This window comes from Teleopsis dalmanni, chromosome 2, assembly GCF_002237135.1.
Source record: "Teleopsis dalmanni isolate 2A chromosome 2, ASM223713v2, whole genome shotgun sequence".
Lineage (NCBI taxonomy): Eukaryota > Metazoa > Arthropoda > Insecta > Diptera > Diopsidae > Teleopsis > Teleopsis dalmanni.
This window is the reverse complement of record NC_051847.1, coordinates 79,835,309-79,850,804: the sequence shown is the minus strand read 5'-3', so window position 1 is coordinate 79,850,804 and position 15,496 is coordinate 79,835,309. Positions and strand designations below refer to the sequence as shown.

The following is a 15,496-nucleotide window of genomic DNA, read 5'->3' as shown; positions in this document are numbered from 1 at the left end:
TATTTATCACCAATAGAGTTTGAAAATATTTATTAGGTTGATTGCAGTTAAAAAATTATATACGAACAATTAAATCAATGCCAATAAATTAAATTTTTTTCAAATTATTTTATATAATATTTTAGATATATTTTAAAATATAAAATAAAATAAAATAAAATAAAATAATATTAAATAAAATAAAACAAGCGAATAGCCAAAATCAAACAGTTATCAGTTAAAATGATAAATTTATATATAATAGAAATGTAAAAAAATTAAGATCGTTGTCCCTTAAAGTTTTATCGCCAGAACTTATATATATACACCAGATTCCACTTCTTCAAATTTTTATTGTATATGAATAATATTGAATATTAATTATATATTGTCGCGAAACATTAGTAATAACGAGTTACCATATATCATAAAAAATTTGTTCGTTGTATCTAGTGGTTGAGGAAATTATATATAATATTTGAAGTATATTAATGATATAGCTTAAAGTGCAGTTGAAGTACTTAAGTCTTGCAAAATAAAGCTGATTTGCATTGTATCCAGATCTTTCAATAACTTTCATTGAATCGTATAAGGTCTGAAATTTTGAAGCAAGTTGTACTGGGGTTAAAGTCGCTTAGTCAAAAAAAAAATGTTCAAAAAATGGAACTAGACCTTCCATATAATTATCTTTCAAATGAATAACTAGCTTATTGTGGCTTTCATTGAATTGAATAAAGTCTGCGATTTTAAAGCTGAAGTGGTATTACGTTTACCTAGTCTAAATATTGCCAAAAAAAAAACAGTTCTAGGAACCTAATACAAGTTTTTTTCAAACGAATGCCTCACTTTTTGGACAGAGATATATTGTACAGTTTATAAATAGTCTTTATTTTTCCAGCGTAGTTCACAAGATTGCAATGCACAATTTTTCTTTCAAATACTCCCACGGCAAAAAGAGATAAGAGTTTTTCTGAATCATCTCATAAGAGGCAACTAAAATCTGTTGATACTACTTAATACTGTTTAGACTATGAATGTAATGAATAAGTTTTACGTGCAGCATCCGACCGGAGTCAACCCTCATAGCTTCGACTTTTCAACCGAATGCTATTAACGAAGGAACAACAGAAGCGTCCCCCACGCTCTCTCACAAGAAAACTATATCCTGGCATTTCTTAATGTCAGTGTTATCATATTTAGTAAAAACGTATAGCTAATTTTTTTTTAATATGAATAAAAAGTAGTAAATTGCTGTATAATCATGTTAACATATTAACTATATGTATTAATTTTAGATCTTTATAATCTATTATAATCTATTATCTATTAGTATCGGTTCGTATACTAAGAGCACCGTGGTGTTAAGTCGAAGTGGCAGATAACCACGTTAGAAACTGCTATTAACTCCGACTTCACAAATAATAATTAAGAAAATATATACAATCGAATGTCGCACATAAGTAAATAAAGAATGCCAAATACTGACGACTTCGAATTATATTATAAATCTACTTTATGTACTCTTTTGCAATAGAGGATTTTAAGAATGTGGGAACTTGTGTTAAAAACTTATGGAAATTAGTTTTGTTAAATACCGAAATTGTAATTTATTGGGAAGTATTATGATTTATTGGTGTAGTTATAATTTCGAAATCACAATTGCCTATATATATAAAGTTTTTGTTTATAAAATATTATTGAATTGATTAAGAAATCAACTATGGAAGGCTATTTCATAGCTAAAAATATTTATAATACATTTTCAAACTAAACGAACTCAATAACATAGTATATATGCATATCCACGGTATGTATATATATATACTTGTATATTTGTGCATATATGTATACATATGATTCCAAAAAAAAAAAATTTTTTGCAAATTATATACGTCAATGAATTAAGAAGTCGAAAAAATAAAAAAGAATTACAACAAAAAATTTCATGTTTTTGCAGGTTTATTTTTTTTTAATTCTCCAACTGTATTTGACAATTTGCATAAAAAATTAATTTAATAAAATTAATTAAACAGAATTGATTTTTTTCTTCTTCTTCCACTTTACGATTTTAAAATAGAAAAGGTTGCTTGCCAATTGCTAACTTGATATGTCAAAATAAATTTGACGATGATTTTTAACTTAATTAAGTGAAATTAATTTAATTTAGTTATAAACCAAAATACCGTGCGGTCATTAAGAAAAATATGAAATTATTAAAATGATCGATGATCATTTTAAAATTAAAATATTAAAATAATATATCATAAGTTGTGATAGTAACACAAAAAAAAAATACTTGAAAAAATTACTAAAAAAGAATTATTGAAAAACTATAAAAAACAAATGCTAAAAAAATTTATATTTAAAAAATTAATTGATAATTTTTATATAGGAAAAATTTTTTTTATATGCAAATAATTTTTAAAATATATTATTGCCATTAATAACTTTCAATTAATAAAATCTACAGTAAGTACTTCTTAGTCTGCCATAAATGGAAGATAATTACCATGGTCTAATCGTTGGTAATGTCTAATAAAATAAGATTTATACAAATAGTTTGTGAAAATGTCAATTGGCTTCGGTGATGATTGGTTTTCTATATCCAAAGCATTGGATTTCTCTACAATTTAAACGTTTCCTCTTTGTAGTAATGGCAATCAACTTAAAAGACTTCTAGTTTGCTTACCTTTGAAAATTAATTCATTGACTAGATTAGGTCATAATCTACTATATTTGTTTTAGAAAGTAGCTTTAAAAATTTAATGAAGCTAATTAATAATATATGTAGTTTTTAATAATTCATTTATTTTATTCTAAATATTATTAGCAATTAATAGGTTTTCTTTATTTATAAAAATGAACTTTTTGTTGTTAATTATAAAGCAGTTAATGAAAAAAAAAATATTATCGTATAATTTAATGTTTTATAATTTATGTAAACACAATAAACCAATTTAAGTTAATCTAAGAAAGTTGTTGTTTTATGTGTGTGAAAGGAAGCCATTCATTCGAATGATACTTTAAATAAAAATTAGATTATTAATGAATAGATGGTGGCTTATGTCATCGTAAGATCATCATATAAACTGTATATCAATATAAAACTGGCATGTATACACAAAGTAATAAGATGATAAGATAAGATGAGATAAGATATCTGGCATCTGACAGTACTCTGCGTCATTAACTCATTTGGCTTCCACTTCAAGACTATCACTTAAAATAGCGATAGACAAACAGTGTCTTAATTGAATTAATTCGCTGAGTTCCTTATATGATCTATTTGGAAAACAAATAAAAATGCATACCGATTTTTAATGAGTTTATAATGCCGAGTAAGAAACCAGGTATATAAACCATTAATTTATTTCTATTGTATATTATAAGCTATGTCTAGCATTTGACATCTCATTGAGATATTTGTGTACGCCAATTGTAGCATTGATTAGGTGAGATGAAATGGAGGGAGGAAAGAGTCTTCTTCAATTAGTTAGAAAGTCGTTTTTGATTCCACAATTCTTCAAAATTATTGGTAAAAGAAATATCGACGAGAGTGTTGAAAACAGGGACACTCCATGGCTTAGGCCTGGTTTTAAACAAGCCTGGACATAGAATATAACAAGATCATATATGTATATAATAATTGAGAATATTTAATATTTATATGTTATAAATTATACCAATATAGTTTTTTGAATATTAGGTTCATCATCTTTAGTGAAATTATTTAGTTAAATATTTTTTAATCAGGATAAGAAAAAATCAATTGCTGTGTTTTTGTGTTATAATATTAACTATATATATTAATTCCAAAATATAATTATATATAATTATCTAATATAGTATAAATATATTAAATTATATAGAATATAACATATACATAACATATTTATATATGATATATGTAATATATATATAATTAATTATATTAATTATACTTATTTCAATCTCAGTGTTATTGCTATCAATTAAATAATTTAGTTTATTTTTTTTTATCTGAACAAAATATCGATTTAAAAAAACATCAATTTTTTTTTATTTTGTAATTATTTATTTATTGTTCATTTAATTTGATATTCATCTTTCCAACACATTTGGTCATATCAATAATCAATATCAAAGCCTTAACCTTTTCTTGCAAGAAGTTTGAAATTTATTTTAATAGAAAAATAAATTAATTTTAATACAAATATAAATTTATTTTAATTCAAAAATAATTCAAAAAACCGCAATCTTTACGCTAACGGTTACTGATTTAATTCATCATAAATAATTTGACACCGAAACAAGTTCTATAAATTAAAAGATCTTATCTCGTGTTGGGTGTGTGTGCTTCATAGATACAAATTATATAAGATATTGCATTGGTCAAAGATACAAATACATAACTAATAGATACTTTAAGTGTTTAATTTATGGTCATTTAAATAAAAATAACTGTTTTGAAATATTCTAAAAAATCCAGTTGATTTATTAGAGGAAGCATTGAATGATGATTGAAGGAAGGAAACTGTGTTATTGTGTTATATTTAAATTTATTTAACACATGAGATAAAAAATTAGATAAATAAAATAAACATAAGTAAAAATATGTAAATATATTAGTAATAACTTTTAAAATATTAAATATATAAACATTGTTATTTTTAGATTTATTTAACATACAAAAGATCGCGAAAAAAATTATATAAAAAAAAATTTATAAATAAATTAATATAAAATAAATATTTAAATATGTATGCATTGTTATATTTAAATATATTTGACAGATAGCCAAAAATGTATAATATAAAAAAGATAAATATAAATAAATAACTTTAATTAAACAAAGAAATATATTTTTATTAATATATATTATAATTAAAATAATTATATATAAACAAATTTTATCAATAAAGTAAATAAATAATGTGTTATAGAAATATGTTTAATATTTAGCCAAAAATGCATAATATAATTAAAATATATATAAATGAATAAATTTTTTATATATCTATAAATATGAATTAATATATATAAATGTATATATAAAATTTATTATTTATATAAATGAATAAAAAATATATAATTTTTTATTAAAATATATTAGCAAAAACATAGTAATAACAAACTACAATTAAAATAAATATATATTAATAAATTGAATTCATAAAATAAATTAAATTAAAGGAATTAATTAAATTAAATAAATAATACTAAAGTGAAATATATTTGACAGATAGAAAAACAATATAATAAAAATGAATATAAATAAAACAATTATTTAAAAATATAATTAAATAAAAGTTTCAACATAAAGTTTTAATTTTAAATAAATATTTAAATAATTTTAAATATCATATAAATATGAATAAATTGTTTTAATGACCAAATTTTACTTATATATTACTATATATATTAATTAGTCAATGTTTAATACATTAATAATACATACATAATAATACAATACTTCTTAAATTATTATTAAAAAATATACGAATTGGTATTATATTGTACCTTGAAAATGACTATCGATTACAGTCGAAATATTGGTAGCAATTAGATATATTTTTTAATAATAATTTCAAAAGTTGTGTATTATTTAAGTAATTGACTAATCAGTCTGTTTAATAATATATAATTCAGAATATAATATATATGAACTTAATTGCTTGAGCCTATTAATACGTATAATATAATATACCTTCATCACTTGTTCATTATTTTTCTCATCACATGCTTACAAGGGAAGACAAGGAAAGAGAACAATGTGATTTTATTTGTGTCCCTCGAATGGGTATATTCTCCAAGAAGGCCAACTTAAAACTAGAATATCGACAAACGAATCAATATAATAGATATGTAGTTGACATAAATAGTTGGTGTTATTCATCTCACAACTAGAAGATTTGATCATAATAAAAATTTGATATGCTTATGTGCATTCTAAGTTACGGCCAAGCGTCTATTATGGCATCACTTAATCGATCTTATAATGAAGTTTTTGGATTCACAATAGGTATATCCCTATCTCCTACAGCCAGCTAGTGCCTCACAACGAGCCTAATCTTAAGATCTTGTCTTCCGAAAGCTATACTACCATTAGTATTTATCATATATCGATACAGATATTTTATAAATATATATTAAAAAATTATAATAATAAAAATAATAATAATAATGAAAAATGTAATAAAAAATAATAATATAAAATATATTTAATTGTATACATTTTCTAAAAATTCTTCAAGAAAGGTCAGATTTGAAGAATTTTTCTACTGAACTCGTGCCAATGCCACCGAACCTGGCCAATCTTTGACACTGAGTGTTGGTAGTCTCATTACAAGTAATAACAATAAAAGTAATTTGCGTGCTACTAAATACTTGAGTACTTAATTTTTACATTAATTTAAATGCTTAAGCGTTCAAATAATTATTTATTAAATTAAGAAACCATGAAAACGGTTAAAAGTTAATTTATTCGGACTTAATGTACAATATTGTTATTAAATTGGTTTTGATTAGGAAACTTTTTACACTGAGTATAAGTATATATTAAATTACGGATTATAATATTAATAAAATATGCTTGACCTGATAATCACAGGTCATTCTAGAAAAGGAAATGACGTTAAAATACATAGACTAATAAAAATTTATATGAAAGACTTAAGTTACAAACTGAGTATGATTTTTTAAGTCCGATTTGTTAAGTTCTTTATAACGAGAAACCCAAACTGGGTTACCAACGTCAGCTATGGCATGTTAACACTTCACAAACTGAAGTAGTCTTTCCGACGGGTAGTCAAAACAGCTTTTCAAAGAATTTTCAAGCAATCGCAATAATTTGTCGCATTTTTAAAACTGCCCGTTTCTGTGTTAACAGAAAATGTTTTTCATGGAGCATTGCACTACGCAACTGCATTTATTGGCAGTAAAAATACTTGAATACTCAAATGAGCAGAACTTCTAAAGTGCATGTCGAGGTAAACGCATCTGAAAACTCATGGACTCGGCAAGCGATGTGTCGGAGGCAATCCAAATGCTTGAAATTGATTGCCACCTATGGCTGCACAAGTCCGTTAAGTGTTAATAATTGTTCACCTAGAAACTATGAAAGACAAAGGTCAAAAAGTGCAAAATTTTAAGTTGAATAATTAAAACCATAATAAACATAATCATGTTTTTTTATTTTATATAAACAAACATTTTATTTAAAAAAAAAGCATATATTAAGTTTCCTTATAAACAAAATATAAATTACTTATTCACCACAATAATTTACACCACTTTACTTTTTTCATTACAGTCTGATCGTTGTTATGCACCTGAGGTATGTTGTCGTATGCCTTCCACAACTTTAACCGAAGATGGTTATGTTTTGAAGACACCAGCTAAGAAATTCCCCTTGCCCACACCTACAAATCCACCAGTACCAGAAACAACACCAGGCTATTATCGTCCACCACAAACCACACCACCACAAGTTTATCGTCAACCACCCACAACAACAAGACAACCTTTCTATCGTCCACCAACTACCACTTACAATCCAGCACCCACAACCACTTTACCACCATACCGTCCACAACCCACACAACCTGCTTATCGTCCACAACCCACACAACCTGCCTACCGTCCACAACCAACACAACCTGCCTACCGTCCACAGCCTACACAACCTGCCTACCGTCCACAACCCACACAACCTGCCTATCGTCCACAACCTACACAGCCTGCTTACCGTCCAACTAGACCCACTAATGAATATTTACCACCTGTACAAGATAATGAAATTCCACAACCATCCAATATCAAACCCGTGACACGCACCCCAACAAGAAAACCAATACGAGGTGAAGATATTTTGTCACCACAAATTTTCCCCACACAAAAAGGTTTCGATTTGCCCAAACATTATGCTAAATGCGCTTCGGCTTTAGTTTGCACACCAGAGAATTATTGTAACACCATTGGTGTCATTACTGATACTCCAGTCGATCTCACACCTATCGAAGCTGCCTTCCGCGTACCACTTACCGATTGTTTGTTGCCTGACTCTGGTGCACCTGGCAAATGTTGTCGCGACTCGAACTACGTTGATCCATGGCCCGTTAACTTGGCTGGTGTCTGCGCTACCAGAAATAAGGTGAGTATTTATAGTAAATGTGGTGTATATAGTTTACTTAACTAATGTGTTCCACATTTGTGTACTTTAACAGAGAACCAAACCAACTGGTGTCAAGGATATTGACGCCAACTTCGCTGAAATCCCATGGCAAGCAATGATCTTGAAGGAATCCTCAAAAACTTTATTGTGTGGTGGTGCTATCATTGGTGATGAATTTGTTTTAACCACTGCGTCTTGCGTGAATGGGTAAGTGGTTACATTTTGATGGATATTAAGTTAGTAGTGCTGTATTCTGTACATCCAGATTTACTGACTAAATGGTGTAGAATTAGTAGTTTTTTACGGATATATAAGGATATGTGTTATATAAATGAAAACATGGGCTTAAGAGGCCCATGTTCTGAATTTGTAGAGATTTACTATGTTAATTGAACGGGATGAGAATTATTTATTTATTTATCTGTGAGGAAGACTAATAAAAATTAATGTATAGTAAAGGATAATGATAAAATGAATATGCTTATCCTGTTTTTTATATTAGATATTGAAATATGATCAATTGAATTTAAAGTTGGATTATTAATAATATTGTCAGAAAAAACTTTTTATTGAATAAAAAATACTGAATTCAATATTCAGTATAAAATATATCGTTGTCTAAAAATCTATGAATAGTTTTTAGAACGAGATAAAAAGAAGCATAAATAAATAAATTAGATCCATCCATTTTAATTTGTAACTGCTTAATATGTAAAGATCTGCTAAATCAGCTGAAAGATCTGTAGTCTTTTATTTTTACTGATGAGCAGTCCAACTTTCCCAGAAATCTGTTTCTTCTATTTGCTAAAGCTATTCAGCCACAGCGGAAGTGTGTCACAGTTTCTTGTTTCTCCAATTTTCTATAACTTTCAGTAAATGTTGAACTTTTCATTCTGTAGTTTAAAGTGGGTTCCTAGACAATAGTAATATAAAATCAATGCTTTTAGCCTGACAGTAATCATAAACTCTATCTTCCCAAATATTTTTCCGACACCTCTTCCATTCCATCTTATCCTCTGAGTATATTTTTACTTCATTCATTCTTCATTACACTTTATTTTTTTACAAATAGACTTTCATCCCGTCCTGTCCCTTAAGTGTCTTTTTAATTTATTCCTATACGTTCAGGGTTTCTAAAAGGACAACAACAGTAACACTTTATTAGAAATTACATCAATTAGAATTAATAAACCTTTTTTAAATAATGAATTGAAATTAAATATGAAATGTTCTGAACAGTCTTAGTCTATCAAAAATTGTTAATTTTGGAGTGTAAAGAAATTTTAGGAATCATTCAATTTTAAAAATATTTTCTAAATAAAGCACAACCATATCAACCATAATAATGGGAATTGTTTCTCTATTTCAGTGTAAATGTACGTGATGTACGTATCAAGGCTGGTGAATGGGAACTGGGTAGCACAGCAGAACCATTGCCTTTCCAATTGGTTGGTGCAAAAACAATTGATACACATCCCGAATACAATCCCTCAACTGGTGCTAACGATATGGCTATCATACGCTTGGATAAACGTTTTGAATTCGCTACACACGTACAACCTATTTGCATCAGCGACGAAGATCCCAGTCCATCCGAACAGTGTGTGACAACTGGTTGGGGCAAACAAGCTTTACAAAGTAAGCAATTAAATTATAATTACAAATATAGTTCCTTAGCTTGATTAACTTGAACAACTCTTTTTTTTCCGTAGTTCATGAGGAAGGTGCAATAATGCATGTGACTGGCACTTCACCAGTGTCACGCAGCGATTGTGGTGCTGATAGTACTAGTGTTTGCAGTGCCACACAATTCGATTCATGCGAATTTGATATTGGCAGCGCTCTTGCTTGCGGTACTGGTTCCAGTGTACGTCTAAAGGGTGTCTACAGCGTGGAAAATGGCTGCGGTGAAGGCAAAGTTGTGCGTTTCAGCAAACCTGATGTTAAATGGATCAACACAGCGTTCGCCGATAGAAACAAGCCTTTGTTGCTGAAGAGATTTTAAGCGCCTCAACCGCACCCTTTACCTGTGAACAAGTCTAAAATTAAAGAAATTAAATCAAACGTCATTATTTTAGGAAATAATCGTGTTAGTTAAACGTACACTAGAAATACCGGAAGAGAAGAGAAAAAAAAAATTTGTGTAATTTCTTAGGCTTTTTTGTGTTTTAGTTGAACTCCCGTACTCAAATTAGATGTTAATTCTTCATTTACTCCTGACACCTCTCAGTGTTCTTTACTATCCTCTTTTATTCATTTTGACTATTTATTTATATGATCACTTTCGATGTTTCCTTCTTAGTTGCAAATTAGCTGATGTTGGCCACCACCAGCTCAGCTCTTCTGCAGCATTTCGTTCACAACACATACGCGTACTTCCAAAATTTATTTAATTACTATTGGTCAATTCATCCATTGTCTATATTTACTTCCTCAACTTTCAACTTCCCTCTGTCGAGGAGCGCTCGGCTCCTTGTCATATCATATCATTCACTCGTAACATAAACAAATGAATAAGTTAAAAGTTAAACATTATATAAACAATTTGTAAAATATTTTAATCGTAAGTTAAGGCTTCCTTCACTCGCTGAAATTCACTCGACCCACATTGCCAATTAAGAATTTTGAGATTATTTTTCTTTTAGCGTAAGAAGTTTATGGTTGTCAGCAGTTAACGCCTCCTTTGTCTAGGGATTTGCAATACAATTTCAAGCAGAAAACTCTTTTTAAATTTATGAGCGCTACTTTATGCCTTTTGCTTTTATCGATATAAACTTAAACTTATTCTACACTGTACTACAAATATTTATATTATAATTAAACAATTATATATTGAGATAATCATGTTGTACTTGTATAATAAAAAATGTGTTTAAACTTAGTTTCTAATTTAAATTTTACTCGTAAATAAAGAAAATTTTTAATAAATAAAATTTTGCATTTCTAATTTTTTCAAAAGTCAGGGGATTTTCTTAAGGTTGTGACTCTACGGATGAGAAGGAAAGTGCACTCCACCATATGATACAATGTACAGCTTTAGCTAGGAAAAGATCTAAAGTTTTTCGAACAAAATTAAGGATTTAGCCAAGTTTATAGAATTGTGACGTTGGTTTATTTTTGGAGGAGTCGTGCCTTTCGGCATTGCTCGTACGCTGGTCTATAGTCGGCGCATGTATAGACATTGATCGTATTGTAATACAACGGGCGATTATTTGCGCTTAAGTGGACTCTTGAAAGAAGACCGCCACTCAAACCTAACCTAACCTAGAAGTATTTGAAATATTGAGTCTAAACAAAGTAATACTTTGAATCCACATAACATGCTGTGATCCTGCTTTTTTAACTAAAAAATCTTACTTAAACAAGAAAGTGAACTGAAAGCTAACATCTTCAATCGATACAAGAGCCACACTCGTTATGGTTTTGTAGTAGAATATCGTCTTTTAATAAGAAAGAAAAGAAAAAGCTAAGACCCGGACTAAATACAAGAATAAGATTCTTTTACTGTTTAAAGTTAATTGTCATATTTGAATAAGAAACGGAAAAAAAGCAGTTCAACTCAAAATAAGAAGAGAAAAAAGTTGTAACGAACCTTTCTGGCCGGGGTTTTGCTCGCCGGATTCCAGGTCCAGTCCTACAATAAATTTATTTGAAAGGAGCAGTGGAAAGTTTGAATACCCGGTGGACGGTGGCGTTGGTGCAATGATGTGGTTATCTTCCTCGGTGAAGTTAGTTGGTTTGGCGTAGAAATGTTAATTTCCAACGCCCCTGACAATGTGTTTTGAAGAAATGTGAATTTCTTCTCTATGCAATGGATTTGATTTAGAAATGTTAATTTCAACGCCCCTGACAATGTGTTTTGAAGAAATGTGAATTTCTTCTCTCTGCAATGGATTTGGTATGGGTGATAATACTCATGTGCAATTATCACCTTACCGAGTAATTTATTAACGAATATTTGATTTGTTACGAATAAATAAGTAATAGAAACTTATATTTCTATTACTACTAACGAAATGTTAATTTCGTTAGTAATAATTATTTTAATAGAAATGTGTATTTCTATTAAATAAAATACAAATGGGAATCGAGATGTTTGTTTACATCTCGATGATGTTTCAGCACGTATATTATGGAGCGACCTGTTCTTTAGTTTGATACCTCGCTGAATGTCTTTCTTGTGCTTTTGCTTCGCCTTTTATATCCGCGAGGTGCGAAGCAAACAGTAGATTTGTTCTTGTAATTACAACGGTGTGTTGTTTACAAGTTTTATTATTGTTTTGATGTTTTATTTTATTATTATATATTTTTTTTTTTGTATTATATTTTTCTGTTGTAAAATTTATGAACGTAAATTTTATGTTACAAAGTTAACACCTTAATTCAATCAAAAAATCCGTTACTTATACTTTTATATAGTCTTGAAATAAGAAAAATATGAAGCTTTTGTAGTGAGTACAATAGAGATATTTACAAAATATAAATAAACATCATATGATGAATCAGGATTAAAACTATATAATGTGAATACAATAGAGTTAATCCATTATAGTTGATTTTTGTCTGCTATTATTTTCTTCTGAGCTTTCATTATTCACGAATCTGTATATCTAGTTCATCTAAATAGTTCATTTAAAATAGCTATTCAACTAGATTCTAACTTTACACACAGTTCACTAGATTTTTTTAATTTAAAGACTAGAACATAACTCTTTGAACAGTTAGTATGACTATTCCTTTACGCAAAGTATGGAGCAGTGTTATATTTCACAACGAGCGTTTGGACAGGTCAACAGAAAAGGTAAAAGATAAAAACTGTACCTTTTACGTCATCCATAAACAATTTCTTTTTTTTCTTAATAGCTAATATGTGATTTCAAATGAAGACGTAAAGGTAAGAGAAATTTTGAATGTTGCTTTTAACAGCAGGAATAAAAAAAAATTAATACACCGCGTTTTTGAAAAATAACAATTTTAAATGTATAAAAATTTATTTAAGTTAATATCAAAAAATTTAAATTTACTATTTTCTCGCATTCTCGTAGTTTTCAATATACCAATCCACTGATGATTTGATTGATTTTTCAAAATCAGAGAATTTGAAATCTGGTAGCAGTGAACGTAGTTTAGCATTGGAAGCAGTTTTCTTGTATTGACCATCAGCCTTAGTTGTATCACAAACAATTTTACCCTAAAAGAATAATTGATTAATAATAATTTAAAAATTAATATTAAAACAGAAAGAAATTAATATTTTAAATTGCAACTATGACAGTTATAACAGTTGAATATGTTGGACAAGTTTCAAGATACTGAAGGAAGCACAGTTAACATTTAAGTTATAATAAAGGAAAAAAAGCAAAGAGTAGCCACTCTTAGTTTACAATAAACTTTGGAAGTAAGTGAAATTGATTTGATCTAAGTCCTATATAAATTGATATATATTAGCACTATCCATTATATCTTATAATTAAATACAGTTATTATGAATAACCAAAAAAGAATTAAAAATAATCGACTGAATTAATATGAAAATTTTGGATAGCGCGACGGTTTAGCCTCGACCCGACTTCTATGATGAGCTTAAAAACTCGCAGAAAAGTCACAGCTAATGCAAAAAGTGTATTTTAAACTATAACTACTAGGCTTAAACTGATATCTATTACATCAACTTTTAGTGTCAATGTTCGTAGGAAATTCAGAACGATATAGGTAACAACAACAGAGATAATGCAGACTGTTCTTGAGAATCTATACACTCTACATCTTTTTGAATCTTGAAATATATTTAAAAAGTTTATATTGTGTATTTAATTATTCATAAGAGAAGTAGTATAAATTTCAAATAATCAATTTATTTAACTATAAAACCTAATTCTTCTTCTAGATTAAACTCAAGTTAGTGTCTTAAGCATTTTTACTGATAAGTTATTTAGATGATTTTGTACAGATATGATAATTTTCAAACATCTGCGTGAGTCTGAGTGAATTATAGTTGCAAGGCGCCTTGGTGGAATAACCATGACATGGCAAAAAATATTAAAACGTAGAGTTCAAAATTTAGTAGGAATATAACGATATTTCCAGAGAAGCACCGAATAGACTGAGGTTTAAACAAATCGTTACACTAGGAGATGGACAGTTGATTTGATTTATGAATTTTGCTGAATATTTTTAATTGGTGTAGATCAAATTTTATTATTATTGAAATTTTAATATAAATATGTTCTTACCTTAAAATTAAATGCTTTTGCAATTGATTCAGCAACCTGATAAATAGATACTTCTTGTGCTTCGTCTACACTTAAAATTATAGGTTGAACGCTCTCATAACTTCTGAGCACCCACATAATCAACCTTGCCAAATCCAAAGAGTAAATAAATTGACGCAAAGGCTTACCACTGCCAAAAACAGTAAAAACCTTTTCACTTTCACTAATATCTGTATCGCTGTTAATCAATTTGTGCATACGATGTATCATGCCAGGAATAACATGACTCACTTCAGGCTTATAATTGTCATATGGACCAAATATATTACATGGAACGACTGAAGTAAATTTACAACCATATTTATCATGATATGCTTGGTTTGCGATATCGATCATGCGTTTCGCATAAGAGTAACCATAATTTGAGGGATGTGGCGGGCCATTGTGAACCATAGTTTCATCTATAGGATATGTGGTTTTATCTGGAAATATGCATGTTGATAGGCAAGACACTACTTTGCTGCAATTACTTTTATATGCTGTGTGTAGCACATTGTCATTTATTTTCATGTTTTCACGCTAATAAAATATTTGCTTAAAAAATGTTTTCCTTTTTTGTTGGCAAAATAATTTGTTACCAAAAAATCCAAATTGTTGTTCATATTATGAAACAAGCCTCCAACCATAGCTGCCAAATGTATCACACAAGTAGGCTTGATGCGTTGGAAGAGCGCTTCTGTTTCCTCCAGATTTCTGGAAATTAAAAATATTCAACTTGAATTTTATTAACATTTTAGAAACACTTACGTGAGGTCGCCATCTTTAGAGCCGGCAAAATACCATACTTCATTTATTTGTTTTTCTGTTTTTGTCACTTCCTCGAGTGCCTTTCCTACCAATCCTGTACCGCCTGTTACTAATATTTTTTCCATCTTAACAACAATACAAAATTATATTTTATGTGCACAAATCTTTTCTGTTATTAGCAAACACTTGAGCACTTGGCAAATATACGCAAATAAAGTAAAAGACAACTCAACAATTTATATCAGCTGTTCGCTGTCACTTGAGTGCAGTTTCAATGAAAATACTGTAAAGGTATGATCACAATGAATGCCGGTGGTGGTAGCATTAATTTAACGAGCAATTGTGT

At 28.6% G+C, this 15,496-nt stretch overlaps 3 protein-coding genes across 3 annotated transcripts in view; 2 read left to right on the top strand and 1 right to left on the bottom strand.

The window, feature by feature from the left end:
* LOC119677977 (inactive serine protease scarface) overlaps positions 1–10,954 on the top strand; it is a 58,373-nt gene extending 47,419 nt beyond the window's left edge. Inside the window, exons 4-7 of the mRNA XM_038089578.1 lie at positions 7,271–8,110; positions 8,184–8,338; positions 9,501–9,769; positions 9,844–10,954. Coding sequence (XP_037945506.1) covers positions 7,271–8,110; positions 8,184–8,338; positions 9,501–9,769; positions 9,844–10,136 — 1,557 coding nt within the window. The 3' untranslated portion in view covers positions 10,137–10,954. The remainder of the gene's footprint in view (positions 1–7,270; positions 8,111–8,183; positions 8,339–9,500; positions 9,770–9,843) is intronic.
* LOC119674910 overlaps positions 1–15,496 on the top strand; it is a 319,348-nt gene that overhangs the window by 255,866 nt on the left and 47,986 nt on the right. The window lies entirely within an intron of this gene.
* Positions 13,136–15,387, bottom strand: LOC119677980 (probable GDP-L-fucose synthase). Its single transcript, XM_038089582.1, has 4 exons — positions 15,151–15,387; positions 14,982–15,096; positions 14,365–14,922; positions 13,136–13,322 (listed from the first exon to the last, which is right to left on the bottom strand). Exons 1-4 carry the CDS (start codon positions 15,273–15,275, stop codon positions 13,155–13,157), a joined length of 966 nt encoding a protein of 321 aa, XP_037945510.1. The 5' UTR covers positions 15,276–15,387; the 3' UTR covers positions 13,136–13,154.

Excerpts from the sequence above, each read along its gene's own strand:
- LOC119677980 (XM_038089582.1), bottom strand. The coding sequence starts at position 15,275 with ATGGAAAAAATATTAGTAACAGGCGGTACAGGATTGGTAGGAAAGGCA. Across the intron at positions 14,923-14,981 it reads ACAACAATTTGGATTTTTTG|CGTGAAAACATGAAAATAAA; the intron begins GTAACAAATTAT and ends ATATTTTATTAG. Across the intron at positions 13,323-14,364 it reads CAAAAGCATTTAATTTTAAG|GGTAAAATTGTTTGTGATAC; the intron begins GTAAGAACATAT and ends TTATTCTTTTAG.